The sequence below is a fragment of the Culex pipiens genome, chromosome 1 (assembly GCF_016801865.2).
Source record: "Culex pipiens pallens isolate TS chromosome 1, TS_CPP_V2, whole genome shotgun sequence".
In the NCBI taxonomy this organism is placed as follows: Eukaryota; Metazoa; Arthropoda; class Insecta; order Diptera; family Culicidae; genus Culex; species Culex pipiens.
The window spans coordinates 134,176,921-134,194,776 of NC_068937.1; the positions used below are offsets into that span (position 1 = coordinate 134,176,921).

Sequence of the window (17,856 nt, forward strand, 5' to 3'; positions counted from 1 at the left end):
CGCTCTGGCAACCCTTGCCCGCTGTCAAACTTTCATTTTCCATCGCGCACAGGCAAAAATTTTCACTCCGCGGAAAAAGTGCCCCGTTTTAGCGCCACTTCCGGCCCGATTCCAGGCCGCGTGTGTCGCACCGTGTGCGGGGCCGTTCCGGGCATCCGGCCCACCTGTGGGTTCCGGGGGAAATCCGGCGCGTGTGGGGAAAACATGCACTGAAAAAGTCGTCCTGCGGGGCCAGCCTTTGCCACCGGAGGAATTTTGTGCGGGTGTGTGTGTGTGCGTGTGAGTGAAAACTTGTGGGTGGTGAAGAGGTGTCAGGTGCGGCGGTCAGTGGGAGGGTGAGCGAGAGTGGGAGAGAGAGAGAGGAGCAGTTTGTTTTTGTTTATCCTTCTGGGAAGTAATTTGGGGGTTTCGATTGTGGGAAGTTTTAAATTGAAGACATTTTGACCGGAATCGATCGTAACGAGAGGTTACCAGGTGGGAGAACGTTTCCTGGAAGGTGTTCCCTTGGCGCTGAAGAGGATAAACAACGCGGAGAAAAATGTAAACAAAGGCAGCGTGTAAAAACAGCAACAAGAAAACCCAGAGAGTGAGAGTAAAAAATCGAGAGTTTGACCAGGGTTGCAAAATTTCATCGTTTAGACTAGAAATTCCAACAGATGACAAAATTTATGGAACTTGAATTGAACAAGTTATCAACATAGTTAAAAAGAAGGTGAGTAAAGCAATTTTTGATCAAGTTATCATGATTAAATGTTTTTTTTTTTGTTTTTAAGGACAATGCTCTGGTACTACAAGTTGTTGGCCCGGCGACCCCACTTTGTCGTGGTCGCCGTCGGTGTCTTCTCCGTGGCCTGTATCGTCGTCGCACTCATCACCAAGAAGCTGCCCGATTTTGACGATCCAACGCTCGGCTTTGAAGCCCGGGGCACCTCGATCGGACGACGATGGACGGCGTGGCGAAATCTGCTCGAGGAAACCAGCCCTTCCGGAAGGTTGATCGCCAACCCGAAAGAGCTGATCAGCGAGCGGGAGGCGCAGTCCGGGTTGGCGGCCGGAAGTGAATTCGGGGGTGTTCGAAAGCGCAAGAAAAACAAGAAAGCAAACGGAATGAACGGCAAGAAGCGACCCAAGGGAAACAAGAACATTCGGATATTGAAGGAACTTAGCACGCTGAACAAATCCAGCAACGGAGAGATGATAAGCTTTGAAGAGTACGACAACGATACGTTCAGCCTGCGGCATGACAACTGGGAATACGGAAAGAACATGACTTTCTATCCGGATGAAACGGGCAACAAGACAGTCGAGAAGAAACGGGCCAAATGGGACACGTTGCGCAATCTGAAGCCGCCGCCGGATATCGTCGAGATGCACATCCCAGCTGATGGGTTCTTCTGCGAGTCGCCAAGTAAGTATCTCCCGTAAATCAATCGAATAAATCATCCCTAACATCCCTCACCCAACCACAGACAAAGAGTTCGCCCACTTTGTGGTCCAGCGCGTCAATTACAACCTCAACGACACCCTGTTCGAGCTGAACGCCTTCCTGGCCATGTGCGACCTGGAGCAGAAAATCGTCCAAACCTCGCTGTACGAAGACCTCTGCCAAAAGGAACTCACCAGCGACAACTGCTGCCGGCCGTGGTCGGTCGTAAACTACGTCACGTTTCTGTCCAACAAGAGCAGCTGCTTCGACCTGGACGAGGAGGACATTGCGATGGTCAAGACGCTGCTGTTCGATTGCTTCCAATACTTCCACAACATGAAGCTGAGCAACGACTGCGTGCGGTCCAGCTGTGTCGTTCCGCCTCCCTGCAAACAGCACAACGCCGTCTACAACATTCTGCACTACCTGGCGGATGTGGAATTTATCAAGCTCAATGTAAGATCCGAATCAACAAACCCCAACATCTTTACTAATACAATTTTATTTCTCTCGTAGGAATCGGCCGAGTTTCTGAACGCGACCATGATTTTCTTGCCGATCGCTAGGAGCACCAAATCGTTGGAGTTTTACCACAACCTTCAACAGGAGTAAGTACCCACTTGCTGCGACTAGAACGTATCGCTCTCCTTCTGGTGGCTTTTGAATTTAGTTTCGCGTGCGGCTTCAATCAGCGCCTTCAAATCTTGCCAGCTTCGGTGGGTGGCCTAGAAAAGAAAAAAACAACAAAATTTACAGAATGTTACAATTTCTTGGAGTGATAAACTTAAACCAACCCAACGTATAAAACTCGGATATTTGATTGGTAAATGTTTCTTGTATTTTTAAATGTTAAAGATTATTTTAAATTTCATGTCAAAAAAAAGTCAGATTTAAAGCTTGTTCAAATAGTGCGATAAAATGATGCCAAAAAAAATTACGCTTACGCTTATTGCATTGTGACTCGTTTGGGTGCTGAAATTGGGATATTTGGGAACCTATATAAATTACGCAGTTCTATGCCAACATGGTTATGTCTGTAACATAACACTTAGACTTATGTTTCAGCTGAGTACGGAGATCGGAAGGAACGCGGCCAAAAAAAAAGTTGCACGTTCTTTTCGTGGAAATTACAAAATTTTAAAAAGTCAAAATGACTAAATTGCAGACTACGTAAAAATGCATTGCAAAAAACACCAAATTTCATGATTTATAAAAAATCCAAGTTGCAAAATCATGGTGGAAATATTACATAATTTTAAAATTTCATTCTTGCAAAAGTACAAAAATACAACAACACAAAATAACAATATTTAAAAAATTTAAGATGTCAAAATTACAAAAAATATAAAACAAAACAACTGTTGAAAAAATTAACAAAATCCTTAATTTTAATCTTACAGAAAAACACAAAGTCAAGGGCGCAAAACTCGAATTTTATGTAAAGTTAGAAAATAAAAAATACGACAATAAATATATTTTTTGCAATTCCGTCGTGAAACTACTTACTTTTCCTGTCATTCTTGAACGACGAAAAAGCCTACTTTTCTGTACCAAAAATAACAGAATCGAATAGAGCAATTCTCTACGAAATCGGTCTTTTTTCTTCAATTTTAATTTTTGTATTTTTTAATCCAACTGAAACTTTTTTGGTGCCTTTGGTATGCCCAAAGAAGCCATTTTGCATAATTAGTTTGTCCATATAATTTTCCATACAAATTTGGCAGCTGTCCATACAAAAATGATGTTTGAAAATTCAAAAATCTGTATCTTTTGAAGGAATTTTTTGATCGATTTGGTGTTTTCGGCAAAGTTGTAGGTATGGATACACTGGAAAAAAATGATACACGGTAAAAAAAATTTGGTGATTTTTTTGTTTAACTTTTTATCACTAAAACTTGATTTGCAAAAAAACACTATTTTTATATTTTTTTATTTTTTGATATGTTTTAGAGGACATAAAATGCCAACTTTTCAGAAATTTTCAGGTTGTGCAAAAAATCTTTGAGCGAGTTATGAATGTTTTAATCAATACTGATTTTTTCAAAAAATCGAAATATTGGTCGCAAAAATTTTTCAACTTCATTTTTCGATGTAAAATCAAATTTGCAATCGAAAAGTACTTTAGTAAAATTTTGATAAAGTGCACCGTTTTCAAGTTAAATCCATATTTAGGTGACTTTTTCGAAAATAGTCGCAGTTTTTCATTTTTTTAAATTAGTGCACATGTTTGCACACTTTTGGAAAAAATATTTTTGAAAAGCTGAGAAAATTCTCTGTATTTTGCTTCTTCGGACTTTGTTGATACGATCTTTAGTTGCTGAGATATTGCAATGCAAAGGTTTAAAAACAGGAAAATTGATGTTTTCTAAGTCTCACCCAAACAACCCACCATTTTCTAATGTCGATATCTCAGCAACTAATGGTCCGATTTTCAATGTTAATATATGAAACATTTGTAAAATTTTCCGATATTTTCGAAAACAATATTTTCAAAAATTTTAAACCAAGACTAACATTTCAAAAGGGCCAAACATTCAATATTACGCCAGCTCAGCTTTTCAAAAATATTTTTTCCAAAAGTGTGCAAACATGTGCACTTATTTAAAAAAATGGAAAACTGCGACTATTTTCAAAAAAAGTCACCTAGATATGGATATATCTTGAAAACGGTGCACTTTATCAAAATTTTACTAAAGTACTTTTCGATTGCAAATTTGATTTTACATCGAAAAATGAAGTTGAAAAATTTTTGCGACCAATATTTCGATTTTTTGAAAAAATCAGTATTGATTAAAAAATTTATAACTCGCTCAAAGATTTTTTGCACAACCTGGAAATTTCTGAAAAGTTGGCATTTTATGTCCTCTAAAACATATCAAAAAATAAAAAAAAATAAAAATAGTGTTTTTTTTGCAAATCAAGTTTTAGTGATAAAAAGTTAAATAAAAAAATCACCAAATATTTTTTACCGTGTATCATTTTTTTCCAGTGTAGTCCGTATCCATACCTACAACTTTGCCGAAGACACCAAATCGATCAAAAAATTCCTTCAAAAGATTCAGATTTTTGAATTTTCATGCATCATTTTTGTATGGACAGCTGCCAAATTTGTATGGAAAATTATATGGACAAACTAATGATGCAAAATGGCTTCTTTGGGCATACCGAAGCCACCAAAAAAGTTTCAGTCGGATTAAAAAATACAAAAAAAATCGAATGACCGAAATCCTAGAGAACTGCTCAATAGCAACACTTTTCAAAATAAATGCTGAAAAGTTCTACTTTTCAGCACTGAAATGGGTGCTAAAAAGTTGAACTTTTCAGCACTTGTTTCGAAAAGTAACACTTTTCAACATTTTTTTGATTTAAACGATTTATTGACAAAATACATGAAAATTCGACTTAAAATTTCACTCAATGGGTGTTTTTCGAAATTGCAAAAAATGTTGTATGGAACTCGTTGCAAAACTTGATTTTTTCAGCACTCGTCGTATTTATCCAACTCGGCGAACCTCGTTGGATAAATGTACGACTCGTGCTGAAAAAATCCTCTTTTTTCAACTTGTTGCATAAACTACTATTTTACTCGATTATTTGAAGTTCACACAAATTTTCGGATAATCGAAAGTTCGAAAAACTGCATCAAAAGTTACAAAATTAAAAAAAGAAATATAATATGTAAGAGAATAAATTTCAAAATGTCTAAAATACAAAATCACGAACAATACTTAAAACAAAATTTTTAAAAATGAAAAGTTACAAAAATTACATATTTTGAAAATCAAATTAAAAAAAAAACTAAATTACAAGAGTTAAAAAATTAAAAGCTTTGAACGCGTAAAATTTTAAAATTTCCTATTTCGATAATTCTAAAATTCTGAATTTATTAATTCTGATTAATTCTAAGCTTTAGAAATTAAGAAATTTAAAAACTTAAAAAAAAGTCAAAGTAGTTATGTCACAGACATAACCGGAATGGCGTAGACTACGTAAAGTTTTGATATGTGGACATAGAGTTTTCCATATCTTAATTTTGACGAATTAGCTAGATACTTGAAATACATTAACGGAAAAAGATCATGAATGGAAGATGGACCCACCAACAAGACAGAACTTACACACTCTTATGCCAGTAAACTCAACGGACCGTGTACGTACCGATTATTGAAACGGAATTCGTATGCGATTCGAATTGAATTCCGATTTAGTTGACTTTTACTAGAAAGAGATGGCAAATCTAATGCGAACAAAACCGCAGCTGCCATGTAAACATACTTTAAATGTGTTGGTAAATCTATGACCAGAAATTGAAGCCTTATTCAAACAACAACAGAAAAGAGAGGAAGGAAAGAGAAGAACGAAAAACGATTTTTTCGCTAACTTAAAGAATTGGTAGCAGAATGAGGAGGAGGGAGAGGGGTTGGGGGCGAGAGCAGCCTCAGAAAGCTGTGCAATCCGTCACCCCCGAAGACCAACATTTGTTCCTGAAAGGCATTTCACCGACTCATCCCGGGTGGGACGAGAGACGGGGAGTGAGGGTAACTCCGGAAAGTTTAGAGTCCTCACGCCCTTCCTCTTGTATGACCACCACGGTTTGGCTCACGAGAGGCAACTGTTCGGCGAGAAGGCAGCAGGCTCGCTACTTCCCCTCCTTTTTTGCGACCGACAATCGGTCGCGGTGCTCGGGTGATTTTCCCCTCAAAATAGGTACTTGACATTCCCGTCCGTGAGTGGGAAGCGTTCATTTTGCTTGAGTTTTTTCAATAGTAAAATCATTTTGCCAACATTGAAAATTTAATAGCAAATTGCTGAATAATTTTCGAATCGAATGCAGCAGAAATCGTGCCGATTCGATTTGAGGGAAGGAAGCTATAAGCGTTTGACGGATGACGCAGTATTCCAGGGCCTTCGGCTCGGGTTTTTTGGAATGGCACCCCAGTACCACATACGTGGAACTCCGTACAAATTCTCTTTCAAAAAGTGGGTCAGAAAAGATTTGGCTAGTGGTATAATAAGGATTTTGTCCTCGACATTGTCATGGCATCCTTTGACCAAAGAAATTTCACTATACCAGATAGACAGAACCCAAACGTAAACAATCAAACTCTGCTCACGGATGCAAAAAATTATAATATTTAATCGCAGCTGAGAGGTATTTTCAAACAAAGCATTTCAGCAAGTAATATTACAGAAATCTTACTGTAGAAGCTTCCTTTAAGTCACATAGGAAAAGTTGCTGACCCGTCAAGCTGTTTGAAGAAACACGCCTGTCCAGTCCATGTCCAAACCAAAAACATTAGCAGCAACTCCACAAATTTTGTTAGATCTATACTTGCGTGAAACCAATATGGAAAACTTATAAGTAGGTTTAATAAACTTAAATGATTTAAAAGGCATTATATCTAAAGAAATTTAAGGATTATTCCATACCGAACCATCTTTTTTTCCTAGTCTTAGCCTTGACTGTCCTAGTTTCAGCCATGGATTACTTTGATTGTGTTTTGACAGGTTTATACCAGAGTTTCACCGGGCAGCAATATACGAGGGGTATAGATTTTGAAATCTTAATGTTTTACACAGTTTTGAAACCCCTCGATCCCATCTGGCAGAAAATCTTGTCTAATTGTTGCAGCTCTCCACCACTAGAGGCAGGACCGTACGATTCTCTCTTTTTGAAATTAAGTTCCACCTATGTGCCAGTACCTTCGAGTAAGACGTAGTCTACGTCAATACAGTTTGTACACGATACTCCGATCTTTTGATTATTCGAAGGTTTCGTTAAAGACTTCAGATTATCGAATCATTAAACAATATTTGTGTTTTTTCTTTTAAGTGAAATCTAAGTTCAGCAAACTAAAATTAATTGAACTTAGGAATCGTTAAATCTTTGAAGAACTTCAGAATTTTAGGGGGACACCATGTAATTCCACTGGGCACTTGATGTTGGCATATCAGCACTTTGGCGTCAAATTTCAGCTTGTAAAAAGCGTTTTCATGTGAATTTAAGTAATAAACTGTTTAATGGTAAGCGAGTAAGTAATTTTCTTTAAAAAATTTAACACATAACTTGTTCAAATAGAAAATTTACACTAGAGCAATTAAATTTGGAAACATATGAGTTTTGTTTTAATTACTGAGCCTTTGAATCTATGAGACTTTCAGTCCTTTAGTTGTCTTTTTTTTTATTTTTTTATTTTTGTGACAAAAATAAAACTAATATTTGGCCGATGCAAATATTTTTTAAAGCTTTTGTCCCTCGGCCTTGGCCGGGTTCGAGGAAGGGCCAAATGAAATGCGGTACTGCACATCGAATATTTTTAAAAAATCAAAGGAGTTTTGAATAAACCATGGTGGCAAGGTGTATGGCCTAAGCACAGAGTATCCCTGAGCCAGAGAGAACAGTCCGAAGAAAAGTGATTTTATTTTTTGGCTTCACAAGGTTTGCTGCTGCCCAGTCACGAAATATTCTAGCAGAGCTGGTTCTGCCAGAATCCTGCTAGAACGGCAGAACATTTCTGCTGGAATGCTGTAAGAATGTTCAGCTCTTTAAGAACGCTGCTAGAATCCTGCTAGAACGTCGCGACTTTTACTGCTGCTGCCGTGAAGTTGAGCCAACAATCAAATGCCTGTGTTCGCTCTGGGTTACTCTCTAGTCCAAGGAGCCACTTTATGCGGACGCTTGTTTTGCATTAATTTAAATCGAATTTAAATTAATTGACACATGGAGCAATATTGATATAGAGAAAATCGACAGCCAGAGAGTCGACTGCAGTTCAAACGAACCGCCTTTGCGGCTAACTAGACACAGTAGGCCTGTCCAGTTTTGACAGGCAAAACGATTGATCTCACACTGCTCTGACGCACTCTTCTCAACTGAGAATGAATTCTTTCCTACAAATTCAACTCACCGCCGAACTGGTCTCCGCCCACTTCCACCCGTCGGGCAGCTGAACCGTCTGCCGCCCGGCGCGAATCTTCATCCGCTGGACGCGCAACGAGTCCAGCTCCGGCGCGAGCTGACAGTAGTGCCGCCGGTAGGTCGTGCTCCGCCGCTCGCGCTGATCTCGCTTTAGCGTTTCAATCGATCCGGTTGGCCAACCTTTTTGGGTCACAAAGTCCTGGTAGCGTTCCGCTTCCGGACGCTTGAAGGCGGGGAGTTCGCTGGGGGATTCCAGGTAGAGGTTTGTGAAGGCGTACCCGTCGAGGAGGTGCGGATCGACGGATTCCATTGCGGATCGGATGGGTTGGGGACGGTAGCGGTGCGGGTGCCACACGCCGGGATGTTCCGGGAGGCGCGAGTAGAGTGGCTTTTCGAAGTTGGTTAGTGGGTTCATGCTGGGATTTTTTTTCGTTACAGGAACCTCGGCAACGAGCTGGTGGCGGTCGTGGCGATGGATATGGGCCTCAAGTTTGCCCTGTTTGACGAGTGTCTGCTGCGGGACGGATGGCTGGTCGGGCTGGGCGGAATCTTCGTGGTGATTTCGATGTGGCTGTACACCAAGTCGCTGTTTGTGACGTTAATGACGGTGGTTGCTGTGATCTTTTCGCTTGGCATCGCCTACTTTATCTACACGCTGATCTTTGAGCTTTCGTTCTTTCCGTTTATGAACCTGCTGGCGGTGATTGTTGTTGTTGGTAAGTTTTGGGTTTTCTATGAAGAGGTAAGACGTGACTGATTTAACCTTTGTTTCAGGAATCGGTGCGGACGACGCGTTCATCTTCCTCAAAATCTGGCAGTGCGTAATTGCGGATCGGATGAAGGCCACCGGAGCGGTTATCCCTTTGGGAGGACCTTCCACATCTTCCTCCTTCGTGTCGGAGGGAGGCAATGGGACGGGTGGTGGTGCAGTGGGGCCAGGTGCGGCACCGTCGGATACTCTCGTCGGGATCATGGCCAGTACGCTGAAGCACGCAGCCCTATCGATGCTGGTAACGTCGCTGACGACGGCAGCGGCCTTCTACGCGTCCTACGTCAGCTCCATCACGGCCGTGCGGTGCTTTGGGTAGGTTGACTTTACCGGAAGTCTTCAAATGTCTTGTTCTGACGCCTTCATTTCCCCATCCAGGATCTTCTCCGGTACGGCCGTCATGGCCAACTACGTGATCATGATCACGTGGCTGCCGGCGGCGGTTTCGATTGCCGAGCGAATCACGTGCGTTTCGCTGGGGAAACCGGTGGAGACGATGCTGGCACGGTTGGCCGCGCCCTTTCGGGCCATCAGTCAATTGGGCAGGAAGGTCGAGGACGTCATTATTTCGCTGGTGATTAGCGTCCCGTTGTTGTGGATTGCATTGTTAGGTAAGGGAAGAGGTTTTGGGAAAGAGATCTTGCCTTCTCAACTGCAACTTTACGTTATTTTTCAGGTATTATCGGAATCTTGAGCGGAGTTATGGTGCTACACTGGCCCAAGCTGCGGCTGCCGGATTCGCCCGATTTTAAGCTCTTCATCAGCAGTCATCCGTTCGAGCGGTACGACGCCGAGTACAAGGACATGTTCTGGTTCGAGAAGATCTACAGTGTAAGTAACGTTGCCCGGTAGTTGACAAACAGCATCTTGAACGTCAATACAGGAAAGAAAATTTCAAAAGTTTTGGAGGTCAAAGATCTTTAAAAAAAAAAGATCTAGAAAAATCGAAATTGATTTATTTATTTTTTCTTGAAACATTTTATTATGTTAATTTTTTGATTTATTTTCTCAAAACTTTGAAGATTTAAGGATTTTTTGAATTATCAAAATCTTCAATTCTTCAAAATCCATGTTTTAAAAAATTTTAAAACCATTTTAATTCCAATTTAAGAAAATGAAATGAAATTTGTTTAAACTTACAATTATTTATTTGTTCCAATTCTAAAATTTATTAATTCTTTTATTTATTTTCTCATAACTTCGGAAATCTACGGTTTTGAAAAAAAAAAATCAGAAACTTTCAGAATCTTCCAATTTACAATTCCTTGTACAATTCTTACAATCATGTTTTCATAAATTAAAAAATTAAAGCTTCTATTCAAATTTAAGTACTGTCTTCCAGTTTTCGAATCGAAAAGACTGTTTTTAGGATTTTTCTTTCAGGCAAATAGCCGGGCAAAATACGGCTACATGCTAAACTCCGTTTTTATTGCGACATTTATCAGATACACGGAAAAATATGTGTGCTGTAAAAACAAACCAAATTTATTTATTAGATGATCTGTTTTTTAGTTTCCTCAAAACTTTGGAAATCTTAGCAGATTTTCTAAAATCTTCAATTTTAAAATTTTCAGTTCAGTAATTTGTGATTGTAGACGGTATTGTTTCGATTCGCAGTATGTTGAGTCAACTGATGTGGATGTACCTGAAACATCGCACAACGGGGTATCTCTTCTCTTCATTCTCAGCTACCACCTATCTCCTATTTTTATTTTGCTCTATTGATTCTCACTTCTTCACTGATTCTTCTATTTAATATCCATCATTTGATTTTGATTTTACTAACTTTTGATTCTCTTATCTCTCAAAGCTTTTCCACTCTTTTTTACCAATTGATACTGCTGTAACAAACTTTGTTTTTTATTTTTTTTTTCCTTAAAAATATACTTTTCCTCAATGTACTAGAAATATCAAGTCTATTTATCATTCGCCTAATCTTTTTTTGATTTTATTGTGAATTATTTTTTTTTTTTGAATAATTCTTTATCTGTCCAATAAATTATCATTACTATAATCTAAGCTTGTTTTGCATCTGGGGGGAGGTGTCCACGTGCTTCCATCCCGCCAGTCCATATGTATGGCATTAGTGTTGTGTTCACTGTATTTGATATTTTGTGAACCACACCGTATGCTGTACTCGACAGATATGAACTGGTTCCCGGCCGGGCTGATGGGTCTCGCAGCTGGCTAGTTGAACGTACCTGTTAGAACATCAAATCATGATGTTTTATCCTTTTGTTTCCTTAGTAACAGTAGCATAGTTAGTTCAGCAAGGGAAGCAATAGGTTGATCCGTTCAGCTGTTCAAGCAATTGCTTTCGATTCAAACTTGTGCTGAACATTGTTGGACTACCTAGACTACTGATCAAAGGAAACAACGAGGGTACAAAGGGATAAGCTCCCCCCGGATGGGGCTAAATTGTGAAACGCTCCCAGTGAGTTTTGCTGAGCTGCTTTGGACATTTTAGGTAATAGTAGTATAAAAATAGTTAAAGCTCGGTATTAATTCACTGGGAGGTCGTGTGGAAATTCCCGTGCTTGTGAAGTTCTGTTTCTGTGTCACTGTTGTGTTAGCTAGTAACATGTTCGACATTACACTACGAACCAGCAGTGATTAGTTATGCGGAATTCTCCAAGTACGGGAACACGACGAAAATTAGACGAAAAAAAAAACGAAGTTGACTTTATAGCTGTCGGCCACCATTGCTAGTACCAACCACTAGTGTCTTCCCTTTTATCTGCAAGGACTTCGCCGCCCTGGGCTCCTAAGTGTGGCACGGAGCGACGTCGCCGAATACCCATATTTACACAAAGAATTTTAGACGACCCGAAGAAATAGTGAATGTGATAGTGAAAGCAAAATAAATAAAGTGTCTATAAAGAATCATGAAGTGAACTATTTATGTTTAATATTATATTACACTTAACATCTGAGTTGAAACTCACTATCAGAATCTAATGTTTTCTTGTGTTCTCTTTTGTTCTTTTCGTTTCAAACTGAATGAGCGAGCATCTGACTTGCTACGCAGCCGCAGGATACAACAGACGAGCGTCAAACTAACACCAGCTGTGATCAATACCACACCGACTGACGAAGATTGATACCAAGCTTGGTGTTCACGGCTAGATGTCCAACCGAAAGACCTCCAAGGTCGCAGGGAAGTATTAATTAGTATCGCCTTTTTATGTTTGATCCTTTGTTAATACAAATTCCTTTGCAGATACAAACTACTTTAAAAGTATGCCTCGCAGCCTGCTTTGATCTTTTGCTTATTCTATCCGCTTTCTACCCCAATGTGTCCTGCACTGGGGGTGCCTGGGGTAACTTCGAGTTGACCTGGGCCGCCCGAGGAATTATGTCGTAAGTGGCTCGTGTACTGGTTCACTCACCTCTCCTCGCGGCAAGGTTTTCCGTAGGTCTACACTCGAACATGCAACATGGGACAGCATGAATCTTCAGCTGAAGCCGGACGAATGTATTCCGAAATTACAGAATTACAGAATTCTTTATCTGTCCTATAAATTATCATTACTATAATCTAAGCTTGTTTTGTATCTCTATTTATTAACTATTGTCTAATTTTACATCCAATACATCTAGCTTCTCATTTTTATTATTTAAAATACGATCATCATTCTCTTACAATTGCTACTTGATTTTTATAAATAAATTCTCTTTTACTGTCTATTGTTTTCAATCTTCACCCTTTTTTCAAACAAGTGAGGTTTGAGCCCTTGCTGAATCTATGGAATGGTTAAAGGATTAACACAAATATTACTATTGTATTTTTGGTAAATTTTTGTAACATGCTTAGGACCAAAAATTGTAACAAAACACCGCGACAAAAGAAATAGCAACATATAAACACGACTCAACACTAGGAAAGATTTCAGGAGAAAACAATACACAGTAAAATAACAACTAGTTTTTGAATTCAAACTAAAAATAAAACAGTTTTTGCTTTAATGAAAGTTGATAGGCACACTATTAATGGTTAGGCGCTTATACTTACATCAAACCCTACGTAATGTACCACCCCCGGCCGAGTTAAAATGCGTAACCGGAAAAGAAGGTGTGCATGCCTGGCACGAACACTCAAAGCGTGTTCTAGCGTGCTGCTCGTACTGACTCAGAGCAAGGGTGAGATGTAGGTGTAAGGGCAGTGCGTGTTCGTCGGGAACCTGGTGCATAAGATCGGTCAAGGCCCGTTCTTACACTGAAAATTGCGAATTGCGAATTGTTTGAATGTTCAAATTTATTAATTCTCGGATTTTTTTTAAATTTTCTCAAAGTTTTGGAAATCTTAGATTCCGAAAACACATTTTTTATTGTTGAACTCATCTAAATTTCCAGAAAGCTATTTTTTTATTTTTAGCCTAATTTTTTTTTAATTTTGAATCTTGAAATTTTTTGAAATTGAAGAATCCAAAAATTTAATAATTTATGATTTTGAATCTTTTGTAATTTGCTTAAACTTTCAAATATATTAATTCTCTGATTGATTTTTTTTTTAATTTTCTTATAATTTTGGTTTTGAAAACGCATTTTTTTTAAATTGTTAGACTTTAAAAGTTTCCAGAATCCTCAGTTTTTGAATTTTTGTTTTTTTATTGTTGTTTTTTACATTAAAAGTAAAAAAAAATACAATTTTTTTTTAGTTTGTTTGAACTTTTAAATTGATTAATTCTTTGATTTTTTTAATCCCCTTAAATTTTTCAAAAAATGCGTTTTCAAAAAAAAAATTGAAACGCATTTATGAAATTTTCAAAATAAAGCTTCTAAATTAGAATTTAAGAAAGCATATCTTTTGTAATTTGTTTGAACTTTTAAATTTATGATTTTTTTTTTTTTGTAAATTTCTTAAGACTGATGAAATTGTAGTTTTTTTTATTAATTTTTGAAGTAATCCATATTTCCAGATTATTTAATGTAAGAAATTTAAATTCTTTGCTCTTCTATTTGTTTTATTATTTTTCCACATTTTTAAATTGTTTGAAAACTTTCTTTATTGTATTGAAAAAGACACTTAAAATAAAGCAAACTAAAAATACGACACTTGCTTCACATGTGTTTCAATAAAATTTTGCATTTTTTGCAATAACTGTTTTTGCCTCGATTGAAAAAAAAATGTAGTTAAAAAAAACATTGATTTTTCAAAAATCAAATCTTAAAAAAATATTGCTTGAAATGTATTGATATGTTTTATTTTTTTTAAGATTTTTTTTTATAATTATGAAATTGTACTATACTTAATTTTTTTAATGTTCTTAAACTTTATAAATTTGAACATTAAGAAAAAATAACATCCACACCAACAAAAAATTTGGCTTGGGCCATTCAATAATGACGTAACATTTTGAGAAATAAATATTTTTGGGGAAAATAAATCTGTTTCGATTGGAATGTAATAAAAGAGGTAAATTTTGCGGGCATTTGCTAGATTAAAAATAGTCTATTTCTATAATTAATATCAAGATTCTGTTGAGCATTCAATATTGATCGATTATATCTAAATTCCGCCCTCTCCCCCCCCCAGACCTCGGACTCGTTCAAGCTGCCGCTGCGCTTCGTGTGGGGCGTCCAGCCCGTCGACCGGGGCAACTTCCTCGACCCGGAACGCCGCGGTCTGCTCTACTTTGACGACAGCTTCAACATGAGCGCACCCGAATCTCAGCAGTGGCTCCTAGGTTTCTGCAAGAGCCTCAAGAACCAAACCTTCTACCAGATGAGCTACGGACTGCTGCTACCGAACTGCTTCATCGAGAACTTTATCAACTGGATGGCCCGCCGGTGCAACGACTCGATGGGCGAGATCGACCGGACGCCGTGCTGCGAGGTGTCGCCCTTTCCCTTTGCGCCGGACGTGTTTGAGCTGTGTCTGCCCGAGTCGATCTCGAGCTTGTACGAGACGCCGCGGGAGTTTTTCATTCCGGGCGTGGCGGGGCCAAAGTTTGCCCGGCAGAGCGCGAATGGGACGGTTGTGAAGGCGGTGGTCATTGAGTTTGAGAGTAATCAGGTGTTTACGATGTCTTACGGGGAGATTGATGGTTTTGTGAGGACGGTTGAGGGGTGGTTTGGGCAGATGTTGGAGGACGCACCGGCGGGGATGGCGAATGGGTGGTTTACGAGTGAGTTGGAGTTTTTTGACCTGCAGGACACGCTTTCGACGGGGACGTTGGTGGCGATCTGTATGGCGATGGGAGTGGCGTTGTTGGTGCTGCTGCTGGTGACGTTGAACGTGTTGATCAGTTTGTACGCGATCGTGACGGTGACGTTTACGATTTTGACGACGGTGGCCGTTTTAGTGCTGCTGGGTTGGAAGTTGAACGTGCTGGAGAGTGTGGCGGTTAGTACGGCGATTGGTTTGGCGGTTGATTTTAGCTTGCATTACGGCGTCCATTATCGGCTGGCGACCGACTCGGATCGGCGTTCGTCGACGCACTTTTCGTTGACCCGGATGATTGGACCGACGGCGATGGCCGCGCTGACGACGGGGATTGCCGGTGCGTTGATGCTTCCCTCGACGATCTTGGCCTACATCCAGATCGGTGTCTTCCTGGTGATTGTCATGTCCATCAGCTGGATCTACGCGACGTTCTTCCTGATGAGTTTGCTGCGCGTGATCGGACCTCAGTACGGCTTTGGCCAGTTTCGGTATCCGAAGCTTCGGTCAGCCCTGCGGGACAGCACGAAAGGGCAGATGGACGGAACCGCCCGGCTCAACCATCACCACAATCCGGTGTCCGAGCAGCTGCTGTCCAACTCGAGTTCCGCAGCCGGCGAGCTGGTCGGTTCCGAATCCCACGAACTGGACTCACTCACCTCCAACTCGATCATCAAACCGATCAACCTGGACATTTCGCGCCCCATCAACTTCGATCGGGCGTTCAAGAAAAAGTACTCGCTGCCGCGGGAACACAGCCCCTCGACGGCCAGCGCCATCACGATGGTCCTGCCCGACGACGTAGACTTTAAGAACGGATAATAAGAAGAGGTGTAGTTGTTGTTCTAGAGCCCGCCCCGTTGACTGTTTGAGCATTTAGGAAATGTTTATTCTCGAGCTTATGATCAGTATCAGTATCAGTTTAACCGTAAATGTAATCTGTTTTTAAGCCATGGACTGTTGCACAGTAGTGATCAATGTGTAAGTATGTGTGTGTTTGTACTTAAGTAACGCGTGCCAAATTGCGTGCACAAATTAAGCAGAAAGTATACTTATTTAGTCAGGTTAAACCGTGCCAAAAAAAAGAGGAGGAAAGAAGAATGCGCAACACTTTATATGTTTTTAAGTCAAGTCAATCAAAAACCTTTGACAATATCTCTATTACTTAAACACGGACGCAGTCATTATACTCGTGAGAGAGGGAAAGATTAGTTTCGAGGCGTAGTAGAAGAAACCAGTATATCGTTGTGAAACACATACCATTAAAGAAAAAAAAACCTAACTCGCTTTAGAGTAATTTGAAACTAAACAGAGGCAGCATTTATTTATGTGGGCAGCAGCAGAAGCCGTACATATTTGTTAGTAGAAAAAAAAACAATGTGTGTGTGTAAAAACTAGAAAAAAAAAGAAAACTTTATCAAACTGACGAAAAACCATTGCGCGCACTGTCTCTGACACAGTGACAACGGAAGGAGGATCTCATCAAATGATTATATTTATACTTTTTAAAACTGAACAAACAAATTAAGCTAACGTTTAGTGAAGAATCAGACCGTGTGAGGCAACTGTAACGCTCAAAAAATAAGAAGAAAAAGAAGAAGAAGAAAATTATTGTGAAACACAATTATATAACGTTTTGTGATATATACATAAACATTAGAGACGAAGAAAACAAATAAGTTTAAAAAAAATCAGCTAATATAGTTGAGAAGAAAAAACGCGTGCGTACGTTTTCGACGTGTATGAAAAATAATGCAGACAAATAAAAAGTTGCAAAAAGCTCAAAATTTACATTTTTTTTTTCTTTTCTGTTTGCTTTGCAGATTTGATTAAAATAGTGGACGCTTTGGACGGAGAAAAGAAAGTTCCTCACTGTCAGCGATTAAGCAGCAGAATTGAATGATATTGGCGATTTTTTAAACCAAGTAAGTTACTTTTTTTTTAAATTGAGACTGCGCAAATATTTTTTGGTGTTTTTGTCTCAACACTCTAGTCGATATCGAGGAGGGGGCAACAAAACAAAAATTATTATAAATGAAAAAAAAAAATAGAAAAAGTTAAAATCTATATTTTTTAAATGTTATCATTAAAAATTAGTTGCCAAAATTAAAATGATTTTGAAATTTAAATTAAAGTGATATTGGAAATAGTAGTTTATGCAACAAGTTGCAAAAAGAGGATTTTTTCAGCACGAGTCGTACATTTATCCAACGAGGTTCACCGAGTTGGATAAATACGAAAAGTGCTGAAAAAATCAAATTTTGCAACGTGTTCCAAACAACATTTTTTGCAATTCCGAAAAACACCCATTGAGTGAAATTTTAAGTCAAATATTCATGTATTTTGTCAATAAATCGTTTAAATAAAAAAAAATTGAAGAGTTCAACTTTTCAGCACCCATTTCAGTGCTGAAAAGTAGAACTTTTCAGCATTTATTTTGAAAAGTGTTGCTATTCGATTCTGTTATTTTTGGTACAGAAAAGTAGGCTATTTCGAAACTGTTTTTTTTTTCAACGGTGTTAGGATCTATGGTCTCAAAAATCAAAATTTGCCAATAAGGCTTTCCAGTGAAAACAATA

General features: G+C 39.0%; 2 protein-coding genes across 2 annotated transcripts; one reads left to right on the plus strand and one right to left on the minus strand.

Annotated features, from left to right (window-relative positions):
- The first annotated feature begins 12 nt into the window (after positions 1 to 12).
- LOC120422554 (protein dispatched) lies at positions 13 to 17,068 on the plus strand. Its single transcript, XM_039586029.2, has 9 exons — positions 13 to 712; positions 774 to 1,408; positions 1,470 to 1,882; positions 1,943 to 2,034; positions 8,784 to 9,061; positions 9,120 to 9,429; positions 9,493 to 9,725; positions 9,791 to 9,945; positions 14,651 to 17,068. The coding sequence occupies exons 2-9, from the start codon at positions 778 to 780 to the stop codon at positions 16,097 to 16,099; spliced, it is 3,561 nt and encodes a 1,186-aa protein (XP_039441963.1). The 5' UTR covers positions 13 to 712; positions 774 to 777; the 3' UTR covers positions 16,100 to 17,068.
- Positions 1,913 to 8,790, minus strand: LOC120422555 (uncharacterized). The gene is made up of 2 exons (XM_039586031.2): positions 8,335 to 8,790; positions 1,913 to 2,151 (listed from the first exon to the last, which is right to left on the minus strand). Exons 1-2 carry the CDS (start codon positions 8,758 to 8,760, stop codon positions 2,056 to 2,058), a joined length of 522 nt encoding a protein of 173 aa, XP_039441965.1. The 5' UTR covers positions 8,761 to 8,790; the 3' UTR covers positions 1,913 to 2,055.
- Positions 17,069 to 17,856: the final 788 nt, after the last annotated feature.